Raw genomic sequence first — 14,355 nt, forward strand, 5'->3', positions numbered from 1 at the left:
AACACAAGATATTAGATCTGTCTTTTTTCTTTGGCTCTATTTTAACCCTTCTCTTGCTGAATCCATTCATTTGCTAATATTCTCTTACGGCTGATTTTTTTTAATCATCACTTATTTCTCCAATTTATTGTTTTTCATTAAACGGCTAATGGGAAACACAAAATTAATGACAACAGGCTCTACTGCTCCAATGGCTTTCACCCAGACAGTTCTAAGAGCATTTTATAAACTGTATATAAAAGGGCTCACTTCACACACCATGGAAACACCGCCACCTCTGGGGTGGAACACAGTGGCAGTTTAACAGCTCACAGCAACACTAAACATTCTCACCACCAATTCGCTGCTTAGTAAAGACGAAGAGAGTGGCCTGCTCCCTGTCTGAACGGGAACATACCAACCTGCATTGTGTAAAAAGCCCCTTTTCCCAGACACATTTCACACTAATGCAAGGGGCTGATTTAAGGTGATTCTTTTGTCCATATGGGGGAGATTGGGTTTTTTAAAAGATAGTCCCTCCTTTGAAGTGCTCTCAGGCAGAAGCCCCCCTTCCCCTCCTCAAGGCAGCGACACCACCCGTTTCAGGTCTAAAAGCAAAGGAAACACCAGCCCTGGCTCCCAATCAGTTATTTAGTATGATTTGGCTCCAACAGGTATTTACAGTTCAAAGGGCTTTGTGGCCTGTTTGGGGGGTGTCCCTCCTCCTCTATTGTATCCCCTTATCTGGAGCAGGCTCTGACAGGCTTATGCTCACTCTGCCAGGGTAGATAGGGAAGGCCGGTCTCACTGCATCTGGCCTTCATCCCCCACCTCCACCCCGCCCTCAGGAGCAGGGAGATACTGGTACAGCCTGGCCTGGCTGGGAACACCATGGCACGGAGCTGACGCTGCCCTTGTGTACACAGTCATCTGCAAACAAGCTCGTCAATTATTAATAAAACTCAGCTCAGCCCCAGGAAACTGAATCTAAGCAGGGAAGGAGGCACAGCTTAGCTCACGGGACAGTCACTCCCCAGGGAAATGCAGGAAGAGGAGACACTCTCTCTAGATCAGGAGCCTCGATAGCTCAATAGTTTCCTAAGAACAGCTGATCCCACTGAAAGGGAATCTTCATTCTGCTTTGGGTCCCTCACCAGCATGGTCTGGAGTGAAACCGACTAAGAAGAGAGAGGCACGGCCATTGATTCAGGTAATGTGAACTTTCCTTTCTTTTGGACGAAGTAAACGATGCCTGAACATTGCACGATGCCTGGACATTGCTCTCCGTACACTGGGTTGGCTCTAAGGCGAGTGATCAGCTCTATAAGGTCTCGTTCAACTGCATTTGGTTGTGCCTGGAGGCGGGAGACCCCTGTAGTCTGTGCAGTTTGTAGCCAACTAGGGTCTACCAAGAGTTATACAATCCCCTCCGTGAGCCAAGAAAATACCATAATCTCCCTGCCACAGATGGGGAAACTGAGGCACAGGAGGAGTTTGGTGACTGACTCAAGGTCATACAGCAAGTCAGCATCAGAGCCAGGATTAAAACTCAGGAATTCCACATTTCCAGACGAAGCTCAGAGCATGTTACCCATTACCGTTATTAATTCATGTAAAGAGAAACCCCCTCTGGAGATTAGCACATTAGAGACTGGTGCCAGCTGCCAGAGCTCTTTTCTGATTCACAGAGGCACAGTGTTTTTGGGGGAAGGAGGAAGTTGGTCTGTGCGTATTTGGGAGAGTTTCCATGTGGCTGGGAGCTCCCAGTCACCAAAGAGGGGGAGTGAATTCTCACACTGTCCAGCTGCAGCAGATTTCAGGGCACTGCCAGTCAGTTTCCTAACAGGAGAAACCAGTGGCATGGAATCAGGGTATTTACACTACATACACCAGTCCTTGGACAAAGGTGGTCACAAACAGCATGCAGGCAATCCCCTCCTTCAGGAATTGCAGCCAAAACCCAATGCCTAGTTTCCAAGAGGAAAGTCTGCCCCAAGAATTGATGCTAGATAGGAGAGCAACTCAAACAGGTTCTTTCTCCCCCATGCCTATATGGAGCCTCAAGGCGCTGCAGCTTCCAGCATAGGCTGTTTGTAGGTGGGTCATGGGCACGGGGACACGTGTGAGCAGGTGTATCCATGAGGCAGCCGGTAAGCTGAGTGGAATCAGGCAGAGGTCTAGCTGGCTTGGAGCATATGGAGTCCCTCCCCCCCCCGAGTTTTGCTTTGAGTTCTGGGTTTGAACAAATGTCACAACCTCAGAGCAAAACTCAGCTGAGACAGCTGGGTTCCAGCTGCTCTCCTGGGAACCCCCGAATTTCACAGGATTTCATTGAATCCATCCTGTGTGATGCTAAACATCCGTATTAAGGCCAGCTGCTGAGGAGCAGACCCAGTGACATCCCAATGCCAGGATCACAGTGCAGCCATGTATACAGGTGCAACCTTTGCAGTAGCCAGACTGCTGTAAGGTGTGCACAGGATAAGGATGCTGCGCATCCGAGGATTGCCCTATATACAGCTGTTCTGCGGCTTGGACCAGCCCACTTGCCATGAGGGATGCACATGGTCTTGCTGCCAGAGCATCACGCTTCCCACAGAGGGCCTGAATGGAGAAGTCAGCATAAGTGACCGATTCCTTCCCTGGCACAGCTGGGTGTGGGGGTGCTCTACCGCTGGGTCTCATTAAGGGAGGGTCCCAAAGAGCTCACTCAAAGACCAGAGGACACATACAGATTGAGCAAATATAATATTTTTCCCCTGGGAGGTGGGGGGAGATTCAGGTAAATTGACACATTTCACAAATTCATGTTGATGTTGGCAAATTATTTTAGCTGATAAAAAAATCTGCAAAAGTCAAAACATTTTTTGTCAGTTTTGAAACAAAACATTTTGACTTTTTGATTGGAAACACCTTCTTTTTAAAATTACCTTTATTTCTTTAATTTAAAAAGGGGAGGGAGAGCTCAAAATTGAAACAAAAACATTTAGCTTGACTCCAACTGAGCTAAATTTATTTATTTACTTTTCAATTTGCTGAACTGGAAAATTTCACTTTTGGGTTGACCCAAAATGATTTTTTTTCTCTGATTTTTCAAAACTATCAGTGAACCAAAAAATCCATTTCCCCCACAGTTCTAGTTCCAGAGAAGCGCTCTAGCGGTGGGTGGAGGGGCTGGCAGGCAGGCAGGCATGTGCATATCCCCGTCTCTCATTTTGCCATTGTTTGTTTTCAATTAATAGTCTGCCTCCTGAGGGCTAGTCCTAACTTTGACACTGACTCAAGCACTGACCTTGGGCAAGTCATGCAGCCTCCTTGTTTCGGTATCCCCATGTAGAAAGGAGAGTCATTGCTACCTTGGGTCGCAGAGGTCTGGAGGAGGAGGGGGAATATTCACACCCAAACCTAGCAATATCAGCACTAACGAAGGGCTGGATGTTACTTGGATTTCTTTGCAGTTGCTCTTCTCCTCCAGAGGGGAGAGTCAAAAGCCCTGGAGTAGGTTCTCTTAGCAAAGGAACTGAAGATAGAAGCTACAGCTGGACAGGCCTAGCAGCCATCCAGGGGTGCTCCCTACTCTGCTGTGTTCAGGCAGCTGACCTGTCACTCCGCAGAGCACACCCAGCCTTGGGATCCTTCCCCCTTCAGGAGGAGCCATGGGTGTTTGTTGGCCTCTGGTACTGACACCAAATCTGGTGAGTGCCTACGCTTTGGCCTAGTAACAGCTACTCCACGGGGCCTGCTCTGCTCTGACAAACCTCCCCCGTCAGGCCAGATGTTAGCCTACCTCAGCTTTTATTTATTTCCCCTTATCGGCGTGGTGTTTACAGTGGCTGAACCGCAGGAAGGCTGTGGTTTATGTTATGGTAGATACCGAGCAGGAAATACCCCGACGGAGCGTGCGTGGGGAGGTCCAGTCAGCTGGGATGAGCGTTTCTCCTGCTTGACCAGGCCACAGAAATTGGGCAAGGCCTAAAAAAAATTCTGCGTGCTATGGAGGGTGGTTCTAGGCCCTCTAGGGGTTTAATATTCAATGCAGAAGTTCTTACAGGGTCAGGGCCATTTTCAAGACATTTCACTGCACTCGCAGGCCCCTGGGGCAGGAAGGGTCATTTCTGTCTTGACCCAAAGCAATTAGGGGGGGTGGTTCTGCCCAGGTCCCTCCTGCTGAAGTGCAGCCGGAGCAGACTCCCACTCTCAGCACAAACCAGCAACCAATTCTAAAGTCTGGAACCTGGGCCAAGGCCCAACTAGGATTTCACAGTGGGGAGGTGCTGGGCCTCTCACTCCCTTTGGCAGGTCCCAGCTTCAGGTCAGAGAACCCCAGTTAGACATGCTCCAGTGGAGGGGTGGCCTGTTGAGGGTGGAAGCCGGGCTCTTCTGCCATAGCTGAGATTGACGCCCTGCATTACAACCTGTCATGAGGCTGCTGTATTGTGCTGGCAGCCACGAGGGAGGGAGGGAGGCAGCAGCCTTAGGGTATGTGACTGCTTTGGTTTGGTTTAATTCTCATTATGTTGTCTGGAATCCCAAGCATCCAAGATGGGACTCTAGGGGCTTCCAGCTGATGGAGAATTTCCTGCAGGGGATTGTTCAGACAGTGATGGCACTTTATACACGTATAGCACTCTTCTTCCAGAGATCTCAAAGTGTGTCACCAACCCGTCACCTCCCTGGACCCCCAGCCAAGTAAGAGATCATTCTCCCCATTTTAAGGATGGAGAAACCAAGGCACAGAGAGGGTGCAACTTGCCCAGTGTCACACAGGATGAGTTCATGTCTTCTCTCTTTGAGAACACAATGCCAGACATGCCCTTAGCATAGACCTCCCCTTAACAGCAGCAGTGACATACTGGCCAGCAAATTTTCTTCCTCCTCTAGATCCCTTCCCCACACCCCTGGAAGACCAGTGGCATACAACCCCGCTCCCCTGAGACTCAGCCCGCCCACAGCGATACTCAGACTTAATTCTTGTCTCGACACCAAAGCCCATGAAGACTAGAAACCTACAGAGTCGCAGCAAAGTCAGTCACAGAGCAGGGAATAGAATCCAGGAGTCCCAGATTCCCTTCAACAACACAGCCTCGTTTTAAAGTGTCAAATGCCCAGCTATGCTCTCAGAGACCACCAGCTGCAGCTGGGCCCACAGCAACATTTCACTAGCCCAACACATTGTACCTTGGACCAAAGTGCCATTGCACTCCAGAGCAGCCAGTGAGAAGGTTCTTGCTCTGTCAGGTCACTTCCTTTATCAGGCATTTGTTTATGGGGAGGAGCATTATTACTGCAGACACCCTCTGCTAGAATGGGGGAAAGGCGATTTACAGATTCTAATCAGCAGGCCACAAATTGTAGTGATCTTACCGAATATGTGACTGACTCACCATGTGGCCTTGCACAAGGTACCTCACCTTGCTGTAGCAGCTTCCCCACCTATAAAATGAAGATAAAGAATACTTATCTACCCACAGCATAGGGGCATGATGGGAATTATTTAACTGTGCAGTGCATTCCATTTATAAAAGCACTTATATGTGGTAGGCGTTAGCAATTAATGTATATGCTAAGCACAATAATTTACGTCCATTTAAAGAAAAACAACAGGTACAAAGGCAAACACTGCAGGAGAGAGCACAGTGTGTGAATCTCCTGTGCAACAAGCTGCAGCCCCTCAGAATCAAAGGACAGCTGTCTTTGTACGTAGGCAGAGTCCTTCAAAATCTAAAAGGTGCACTACACAGAGAAAGTGGCTGTGACAGTTGCATAGCTACAGAGCACCACTGTGCTTCTGCCGGCTTGAAAAATCACCATGAGCTGAGATTTGGTGCTGACAGAGTTGTCCAGGATGGTATGGACACACTGGATTTTTTGGTACAATATGTTAACTGGATTCTCCCCCGCCCCAGTATATTAGAAACCACCATAACATGTTGTCCCCATGTAGATCATATACATGAAGTCATGCAAGTTTCTGTGCTGAGACGCATGTAAATAACCCGATCATGTTTTCAACAGCACTTTAATTTCACATATCAACATGCTATGATAACAGTTTCCAAAAAGACAGAATTTTTTTTGTTTCGAGAACTCCCTTCTTCCCCCCTCTCCTATTAAAAAGCAAATATCCCCCAGCATGCAGAGCCAGGCAGCCGTTAGCAAGCCTTCAACAAAAAAAACAGGGCAGAGGAAAAGGCAATAAACTCTACATCAGCAGAGCCCTTGGAAACAACAGGCCAATGCACAGTTCAAGGAGCAAATGAGGTGCAATTACATTGAAATTCTTCTGTTCTTGTCAATCAGATCTGGACTAAAGTACACCTCTACCCCGATATAACGTGATCCGAAATAACATGTATTTGGATTGAACACGGTAAAGCAGCGCTCCGGGGAGGCGGGGCTGCGTGCTCCGGCGGATAAAGAAAGTTCAATATAACGCGGTTTCACCTATAACACGGTAAGATTTTTTGGCTCCCGAGGACAGCATTATATCGGGGTAGAGGTGTACACAGAGATTTACAGCGTTGTAACAGCCACCTCTGTCTTAGCTATTCACTTGGCCTGTGAGACAGGTACACAAACACCATGTTGACTGCAATTCTAATGCTTTTGGCTGATTCATGAGTGTTGGATAAAAGCAGAAGTCACTGTCTCTAGAGGTTTGAGATTTGAATAAGCCCCTCTCCTGGGCCAATAGGATTGAGCTGGAAACCTCCAGAGAACAATGTGTCATGAGATTTCTGGGGCTTGCTGCTTCTGGTCTCCCAGCGCCCCCACAATATCTCAGCATAGCTGCTTGTGGCACAGGAGAAAAACAAAGCTAATGGGGAAAAGAGCTGGGTGCCCTTTGTCCTGCTGCAAACAGTCTTGGGTCAGTTCAAGGGTGGCTCTTATTTGGCTGAGCCTGTCTGCGGAAGGGATCCAGGAGGCCCACAGTGTGGATGTGAGGATGAGCGGTTTTGGCTGCCCAGCTCCATATAGAGCCGTTCTTCTTCGTGTGAGTCACATTATTTTGCAGAGGCATTTCCAGTTTGTCTGAGCACTTTGGAATGAGGAATCTTCACTTCCTCAAAGCAACAATATCAGCAAGTGCCTGTCACTCACTTTAACCTTTGCTGCAATTTCTTCAAAGGGCCAGAGATGGAAGGTGACCTCTCCTGCACCTCGACTGAGGGACTGAGGAGCTGCGAGCCCCCGGAGGGAGGCAATGCCAGCATGGAAGGAGCGATGGGGCCAGCCTGGGGTGCCACTCCAGACCACAGCGGAGGAGGGATTACAGGCCTGGAGCAGCATGGCTGTTCTGGAAGTACACCTTCTTCTGGGCTCACAAGCACCGTGGTTGAGCCCAACCTCCCTGCACATGATGGGCAAGAACCCAAGTGCACTTCGGGAGTCACCAACACAAGCTTTGTTGGGGATCCTCCACCCTATTCTCCTCCAGACCCTAAGACCGCTCACTTGATGTACCCACCTTTCCAGGCCATCTCAGGACAAGTGCCCATCATGTACCAGCCAGGACCTTCGCAGCAGAATTTACCTCCTGGCTCCTTCCCATACACTATTGTATGTAATCACGGTAGCACATCTCATTACTGTTGAGTGTAATGTTCGTCCCTACCCTGCAGTCCCCCCATTACCAGCATGCAGTGACACTACAGATTAGCTCCCTAGGCTGCCGCAACCCATGCATGAGCTTCCTGCCTGGGGCCAATCTTTCACCAACTCTGGGGGAAGGAAAGGCAGAGACTCCACATACTGCCAAAGGCCGACACCTGGGCCAGCCTTGAGTACATGCAGTGCAAAGCGACTACATGGCCTCAGCAACTTGTAGGCTAGTCTCAGCTCAGCCTCCAGCACCTGGGTCAGAAGGGGAAGCCAGCAGATGGCAAGGGTACGTAAACAGGCAGGTCTGTACACTGCAGAGAGAGTTCCCACCAGTCCTAGAAAAGGATGGTGCAGAATTGCCTCCCAAAGGAAATGGTGGAAGCCCCAAGGCGTGAGACCTGGAAATCCAGAGTGGACAATGCACTGGTAGACAGAGAAATAAATAGCATAAGGAGCAATCCCTCAGAGGGGGTGGGTTCACCTACATGGGTCCTCTCCTATCTGAAACTCCAGCAATTCCACAGCAAAGGGATACCTAAGGCAGTGGCCCTTTGTCCTGGGATCCCTCTCTCCATGTTGCAGGTGTCCAAAAATTACCAGAACCCTTTGCTCTGTTTTGCAGTACAATGGGCTTCCTGCCAGCAGGCTTCCAGGAGCGGCAGACAGGAGGCGCCCGCCCAAAGATTATATGGTGGAGTCGGTGCTGGTGACAGTTTTCTGCTGCTTATTGACAGGGGTGATCGCCCTTGTCTACTCCCATGAGGTAGGACGTGCCCTTTCCTTCCTGTGGCCTGGGCGCTTTCAATTTGGTTGGAGGAGGGATGAGGGGTCACTGTGCTTAATATAGTTTATTCACCTATTAGGGATGTGGTTGGTTACACTGAACAATTGGCAGCACTGATAGAAGCACTCCAGTTGCTAGGCACCAGTTACATGTTCATTTCAGTGGGATTCTTCCCCATGTCCCCACTTTATACAAGGGACATTCTCAGCTGTAAGGATACGCTCATAAGATCCTAAGAAAGCTCTGCTTAACGCCCTAAAGGACGGGTCAACGAGGCCCCTGTCAACACATGCTTGGGATGGGGGCAGGCAGGAAGAATTCCCTTCCTCTCCAGATCTCTTGATCAGTTCAGCATGGTGCATGTGACCATCCAGCTCCATGGTTAAACTTCCAATTCCCATTTATACCGGGAGTCCCAACTAACTGTCTATTTCCTCCTTGAATCCCAGTAACATGGGTTCTGCAAGTACATTATGGGGCAGAGAATTCCCAATGCTGATTGCGGTCTGTGAAGTAAAGCTCTGGACTTAGCCCAGAGCTCTGGAAATAAAATAATGCCCTGGTCATCCTATGGCTGCTTAGTTCATACACATCTTTACATGGGTCACTATTGCCAGACAATGTACTCCTGTGTGTCTGACAGAGTGAAAAAGCCAGTGGTTGAAAGACAGCCTGGTGCATATTGCTGCACTTTCTGGATAGATGACGAATGCTCTTTCTTATCAACAAAAAGGCTTTTGGGAAGGGTGCTGACCGTGCTCGCTGGTTTTCTGCATGGATCCATAGTCAGAGCCTTAGATGGTCTCAAATTTCATCCCTCTTCATTAGTCACAGTTAGTGCCTTTGGTTTTAATCAGATATGCTTAAAGCTCTTTACAGGGAAACAGGGCCCTCTGTTTGGGAGGCCTCAGAACTGTCTTTGAAGTGCAAGGAACTTGCATCTCTCTTCTCATTGTTCACATTCTCTCCCCCAACCCTAGACACGAGCGGCCCTGAACAGAGGAGACCTGATCCAAGCCAAGCTAGCATCCAAAAAAGCCCGATCCCTGGTTCTCTTCAGCCTGCTCTTTGGAGTGTTCGTTTGCATCAGCTGGGTCATCTATGTAGTGGTGGTCCTTTATCTATGACAGAGATAGGCTGCATCACGTTAACCCCACAGACAACAGGCTGCATCACATTAACAGCTCACCACCGTCGTCAGCAGCATCTGGGGCAGCAGGGCAAGCACCTCGTCGTGGGCTAAGAGAAGTGCCGTGATACAGCAACGTGGCATGGAAATCAGAGGGTGTCCGAGCTGCCGTGTTTTCTGCCAGCAGACACTGGGCAGCACAGGTTTATGCTTGTCCAGCCTCTGGGATTGTATTTCATTCTCTTCCTCAAGTGCAGTGATGGTGGGGTATTGTGCCAGGCCCAGCCAAACCAGCAGCACCACTGCAACAACTCAGGTGCTGCCCCAAAGCCAGCACGGAAGGAACCCACCTGCCTCATCCAGCCCCAGGGGACTGCAGGACAAGTGAGCAAGTTCCACCGGGCTGACCGCCGCGTTGCTTCAATAACTTTGGGCAATCCAAAAGCTGAACATCAGCTCCACAAAACATTGCGTGTCCCAGGGCATCTCCCGTGATTTATCAACATCCACCGCCTCGTTCACAGCTTGTGGCCTCCATTCCCAGCACAGCATCTTGGTGGGTAGAAAACTTGCAATGTTGGCTGGCTGAAGGCAAGGAAGCTGCCAGCACATGAACCCTCTCCCCTCTGCTAGGATATCCCAGTTTAGCTGGAATTCCTTTGTGGCTTGTGCTGAACAATGATCTATCTAGAAAAGGCGGAATCACGTCAATCAGTGGAGAAAACAACCCAGGAGCTGTCATATGTTCCCCGATGGCAACACATTTTGTGATTGTGTTTTAGGCGCACAAAATCTGGAGGTATCACTCCAATTCATGGGACTTGAATAAGAGGAAACACACCTTCCTGATGGCCTGAATATCGCAAGTGTTTAACATCCAGAATCTATGTTTGAAACGGCCAGCAAGGAACGCAAAGGCTGTGTTATTTCAGGATTTCATAGGAGCAATTTAACCCGTTCTGGGGATTGTGGCCTAAGAAAGCTCAATATGAAAACACATTTTTTTTTTTAGAAACCCATATGTCCCCCATTGCTGTTTCTAGATTTCAATAAAAAAAAAGATAGGTTTGTCAAAATCTCAAGTTTCCATATGTAACTATACCCACATAACAGACCTCCGCCGACCCATTTTAAAATCAACCACTCTCTTATGGGCAGGTCATTTCATAATCGTTCACTATGGCATTTCCTGTGTCTTCTCCTGAAGCAACTGGTTCTGGCCACTGTCAGAGACAAGATCTTGACTAGATGGACCTCGGGTCTGATCCAGCCTAGCATTTCCTATGCTCTTCAGCCCGAAAAAGGGGCCCTTTAGGCTGAGGCGGGAACACATGGATGGGGGCCCTCCCAGTACTGGGGACATGCTGCCGGTCCCCAGAGCTGTCGGTCCCCTCGCTGTGTTCACATGAAACATTGTTTAAATAAAATCCTTGCATTTGACTTGCAGGAGGACGGATGGCTCCTAGGGTGTGGGTAGGCCCAAGTGCAGGCTCAGGATAAACAGCTGGCCCAGTAAGCCAGGGCCTAAACTCCGACTCACCTATGCCGCCTGCTGCCCTGCCAGCCTTAAGGGGAAATGCCTGTTTGTTATTCTAAAGGTTACACCAATGACCACATGCTCAGCTCCCTAACGCAGGGGCCGAGTTCGCTCCCTCCCCTAGGGTCGCCTGGCTGTTTACTGAAGCGCCTGCACACGGCGTGTGCTCACAGAGGCAGATGGACTGGCAGTGAGGTCTGTCCCCACACGTGCCTCCCAGTGATCTGAGATGTCAAGAGACTGGAATGAACCAGAGGGATACATGTTGGACTGTCTGGTTTGGTGACCACGACTGAGCATGATGAAAAGAAACAGCATCAGCCACTCATTGGCCTTTACAGACTTTAGCCCTTCTGCAAACATCTACAGAACCTTCCTCCTTTCCTGCAGCATGACAGGCCCCCTTCACAGAGCCTCATCCCAAACGCTGTAGTCTCAGGATGTAGCGTGACAGGGTGTGAATTCTGATGGAATAAGTGGGTCCAGAGAGTCAACGGTGTTAACATGACCCTGACACTGTACGACATTAAACAGTTAAACATGGTTTGAGTACAGAGACCTTGGCCTGCTTAACCCCATGGCAACAACCACAACTAAAAATATTTGTAACCTTTCATTAAAGAGACAGAACAAGAAGGAAAAAAAAAACATTTAAAGCATTTGAAATGTGAAGTATTAAGTAAGGCTGTCAGTATGCCTTAAACCCTTTCCTTTTAGCTGGTGAAGAGTTTTCATAGGGACACCCGTCTGACAGTCTATTAGAGGGTATTAAAGACAATGACTGTCTTTTTTGGGGAAAAGAAAAATAGTTGAGATGGGCTGGAGCGCTGGTTGTTAAAGTCCAGTCAACTCCTTCCTTTGACACAACACACAACAAACGCATAAAAGGGGACAGAAAAGAACAGCAGAGATAGAACATGCAGCTTCTGTCTCTGACGCAGACTTCCACTTGTGAGCAGGCTGCTGGTCGTCTTAGCCTCACTCAAAAATGGGCCAATTTGTTCAGACTGTTTGAGGCATTTCTTTTAGCTGTTTCTGATCGTGGGCTCATGGCAGTTTTGCAAAGGGCAGAGCTGTCTTGGCCAGCTAAGCCAGACACTTGCTAGACAGAGGCAGAGAGAGACAGGAAAGAGAAGAAATAAAGTGGGGAAGGAAAAGGACATGAGGGAGGGGTGGCAGCAGGAACCCAAGTCTCATGCCAGGTGCTGTTCAGGATTTAGCTGAAGCCAGTGGAGTGAGAACCTCATCTGGGACCCCCTCTCTGGCCTGGTCTGACAGAACAGTGAAGGCCCAACAGTGTCATTGTAGATCCCAAGGGAAGCGCTCATTCCTTTCAATCTACACCTGATGTTTTGACATGACCCTCTGAAACTAAGGGTCCCAAAAAGGGAGTGACGGGCAGCATCGCCCATCCCCTCATTATTTTGTTCACCAGCTAAGCCGAATTCCCAACATCAATGTGTTGGTTCATTAATTTCCAATTCCATTGTCCTTGGTTTACCAGTCATGTCTTAACACAGTCCTTGGGTGGTCTCAGCAGACCTCGGTGTTCGGACTAATTTTTGTAAAATTGCAAGCAATTCTATGTAACCAGCTGAGTTGGACTTTCATTACCTTGGACAAGTTAGGGTACAGGCCTCCACACAAGATAGGTGTCCCTCCCCCGAATACCTCCCCAGCTAGCTTGTTGGAACAGGGAGCACGCCAGTAAGAAGCACACTTGAATTTCAGTGAGAGTGCAATGGGGTCACTATACCTGGAAGTCAGTGATCATAGCAAGACACCTTCCTTTAAATACAGAGAAGCCTTGAAACTAGACAAATAAATGACATTGCTGGTTACTGTAACAGTGACCTAGCCAAGCTGGCCAGGGTGGGTCCACTTGCAAAACCAAGTGGTTTGCAATTGAAATGCAGTTTTCTGGCCAGCAGAGGGCAGGATTTTCCAAGACTAGGCCAGTTTTGTTTTTCAGAGCTAGCCTGTTACCAAGTACTTACAGGAAAAAAGGGGAAGACAGTGTTCAGTGGCAGGTCACAAGCATCTTTTCGGCAATTTCTCCAGAGAGCTTAATGCAGGTAAAGCAGGACTGTCCGCATCACTCACAACAAACATTTCCCTGTAAATCAAGGTAATTCTAACTCCTCTGACCTGTACCATCCAGAAGGCAAAACTCTCCAGGCCATTGCTAGGAGTCTTTGCATCCCAGGCCTTGCACAGCTGCGTATTAGGCAGCCACCCAAGTCACCACCCTATAGTCCTGCGGTCCAGGCTTTACATAGAAACAGAACAGGAACTTCTCTTCATTACTCAGAATCTGCAAACCACCGGGCCAGCCTGTATGCAGCAGAGCTACCCCCTGAACCATCCCCAGTGACTTCTCTCTCTCTGCCAGCAGGAATAAAGCACCTTTCCTCTTTGGCTAGGCTCCTTAATTTAAACCACCTGTGTGTAGGAAGGTGGGAGACAATGGCTATTAATCACCATGGAAACAGCAGTCCCCTTAGGTGTGTGTGTTCCTCTCCCAGCAAGTTTAAAGCAGCAGTTTTCAGAGATGCGCTTGGAAGGAGGTTATTTCCTTGAGTTTAACGCAGGTGGGAAACCAAACAACTCCAATATCTGACAGAGGGCTCAGGCTGCCCCCATCCACTTTTCGCAGCACTTATTTTAAAAACTACATTTATTACAAGTGTCTCGACCAAACTCTGGGAGCCTCTAGATTATTACAATAAAATAAAAAATACACACACAACTCTAATGTCTCAATACATCCTTTAAAGCTCCCACACTGCCATAATCATCCTGCCCCACACCTGCATTGGCAGGCAGGACTCCTGGGTTCTCTTTCCAGCTCTGTCCCGTGCTTGCTGCGACACTGGGCAATTCACCACAATTCTCAGGGGTCCAGTTTCCCTATCTGTGGAAGAGGTGCTGTAAGGCTTAATTGTCTGGAGAGCACCTTGAGATCCTTAGCAGAGACTAAAAAAAGTTCAAAAGGTGACGCAGTCGTTATGCGGCCCTAGGCCTAGAAATAGAGACCAGTCAATTCCTTGCAGGTCCCGCCCTTGGCGTTTGTTAATATCTCCTGTATCCCCTTTCAATTCCACTTTGGGAGTTAAGGTGTAGGAGGACTCAGAGAAACTGGCAACAATGACATGGCTGCACTGGGTAATCGCTCAGCCATCACCACCCATGGAGTTTGCCGCTGTGCTGACACCACTAGTTGTTAGGCCAACCAATATTGTCTCATTTTTTCCTTGTACGCCGCATCTGTCTATATCTACCTGTTGTCTCGTCTTATACTTACATGTTAAGCGCTTTGAGAGG

General features: G+C 48.7%; 2 protein-coding genes across 4 annotated transcripts in view; one reads left to right on the top strand and one right to left on the bottom strand.

Annotated features, from left to right (window-relative positions):
- UCK1 (uridine-cytidine kinase 1) overlaps positions 1 to 14,355 on the bottom strand; it is a 31,065-nt gene extending 16,710 nt beyond the window's left edge. The window contains exon 1 of the mRNA XM_039506990.1: positions 14,336 to 14,355. The gene's annotated coding sequence lies outside the window, so the exon portion shown is untranslated. The remainder of the gene's footprint in view (positions 1 to 14,335) is intronic.
- On the top strand, positions 578 to 11,434 carry PRRT1B (proline rich transmembrane protein 1B). Of its 3 annotated transcripts, none has more exons than XM_039506991.1 (4): positions 578 to 1,189; positions 7,109 to 7,539; positions 8,204 to 8,344; positions 9,346 to 11,434. In XM_039506991.1, exons 2-4 carry the CDS (start codon positions 7,117 to 7,119, stop codon positions 9,490 to 9,492), a joined length of 711 nt encoding a protein of 236 aa, XP_039362925.1. In that variant the 5' UTR covers positions 578 to 1,189; positions 7,109 to 7,116; the 3' UTR covers positions 9,493 to 11,434. The 3 variants fall into 3 exon arrangements, with proteins under 3 accessions (XP_039362925.1, XP_039362927.1, XP_039362926.1); XM_039506993.1 differs by lacking the exon at positions 578 to 1,189 and adding an exon at positions 4,516 to 4,668; XM_039506992.1 differs by lacking the exon at positions 578 to 1,189 and adding an exon at positions 6,396 to 6,433.

This window comes from Mauremys reevesii, linkage group 19 (assembly GCF_016161935.1).
Source record: "Mauremys reevesii isolate NIE-2019 linkage group 19, ASM1616193v1, whole genome shotgun sequence".
Lineage (NCBI taxonomy): Eukaryota > Metazoa > Chordata > Testudines > Geoemydidae > Mauremys > Mauremys reevesii.